The 1,277-nt window shown below is 38.4% G+C and overlaps 1 protein-coding gene across 1 annotated transcript in view; it reads left to right on the top strand.

Moving 5' to 3' along the window:
- Window positions 1-1,277, top strand: part of LOC106535782 (complement factor H) — a gene marked incomplete at its 3' end in the record, with an annotated part of 15,115 nt that overhangs the window by 12,198 nt on the left and 1,640 nt on the right. The window contains 2 exon segments of the mRNA XM_014032864.1: window positions 789-968; window positions 1,061-1,246. Of these exon segments, the coding sequence (XP_013888318.1) occupies window positions 789-968; window positions 1,061-1,246 (366 nt within the window).

Here is a 1,277-nt window from a genome sequence, read left to right on the forward strand (position 1 = left end):
GCCGTACGTTCACTTTTAGTATGGTTTCCACGCAATCCTTTATAAATGAGACCGCAGATGAGGTTCACATTAAACTACCAGTAACTTAATACTCACTACTAAATAAACAATCATTATAAACATATAAATAATCATTTTATGCTAAATTCACTTTTTAAAGGTAATTTTACTCAATTTGGCTATGTTATATATCATGAAATAGGATCTAAATCCATGCAATATAAACTCTCTACAGTAGTTTCCTCCATAGACATTTTATCCCCCTGCCCTCCAGTGGAGATCGCCCCGCCTTCGAAACCAAGTGACTGAAACCCAGCTATTGGGACAGCCTACGGTGCGGGGCAGTGACGCAAGTGGCCGACGTCGGCTGCAACCCATGAATTGAGACCCAGTCTTTGAGTCTATTTGGCAAACAGCGAGAGAGGGAGTACGGACCAAACAAACCTGAACCTAGGAAAATGCTTTGCAAAAGTCTAATGTTTATTTAGCTTCATTTGGTTTAATAAATCATGCAGTCTGGGATCAATTGTCAGGTGCAGTTTGCAGTTAAATGTGTGAAGCCCAGTGTTTTTATTTGTCAAACAAAAATCTGGCCTGCTGAAACCAGACTGCTAAACTGTGTTACAAACTTTTTCAAATTCTGCAAAGACAAAAAGTTGTGTGGTGTGTTCTCAGTTTTGGAAACGAAAACATAACCAGTTATTTTTGTTAAGTAAATGAAAATCAAAGTCCTGTATGTTTAGTTTTTGAACAAGATTGGTTTTAATGTTTGTAATCATGCTCTACAGAAAATAGTTTGTGTGGAGAAGCTCCTGAGTTTCCTAATGGAAGAATGAGACGTAGTCTACAACCTGGAGGGCGTGAAACCTTTGAAATTGATTGTAATAACGGATACAGAGCTAATACAGACCAGCCACCTTGTAATGATGGAGTCTGGGATATAGAAGCCCTGAAAACAACCTGCAGCCGTGAGCTATGTTGATTACATTTTTAAAAAATTTCAAAATGAATGATATAAACCACAGTTAATTTTGTTGTACATTGATTTTATATCTTTCAGCTATTGCTGAACTCTGCGGCCCGCCACCTAAAGTTAAGAATACAGTTATTAGGACATTTTATGAGAAGACATACTTGTCAGACTCTTCGGTAACTTATGAATGCCGTGAAAGGTATGAGATGAAGGGAGACGGCACAATTACATGCAACAATGGAAACTGGGAGGAGAAGAACATCACCTGTATTCGTACGTACATGAAGAAGCTCCTCACATGGTT

Source organism: Austrofundulus limnaeus, unplaced genomic scaffold, assembly GCF_001266775.1.
Source record: "Austrofundulus limnaeus strain Quisiro unplaced genomic scaffold, Austrofundulus_limnaeus-1.0 Scaffold1560, whole genome shotgun sequence".
Taxonomy (NCBI): Eukaryota; Metazoa; Chordata; class Actinopteri; order Cyprinodontiformes; family Rivulidae; genus Austrofundulus; species Austrofundulus limnaeus.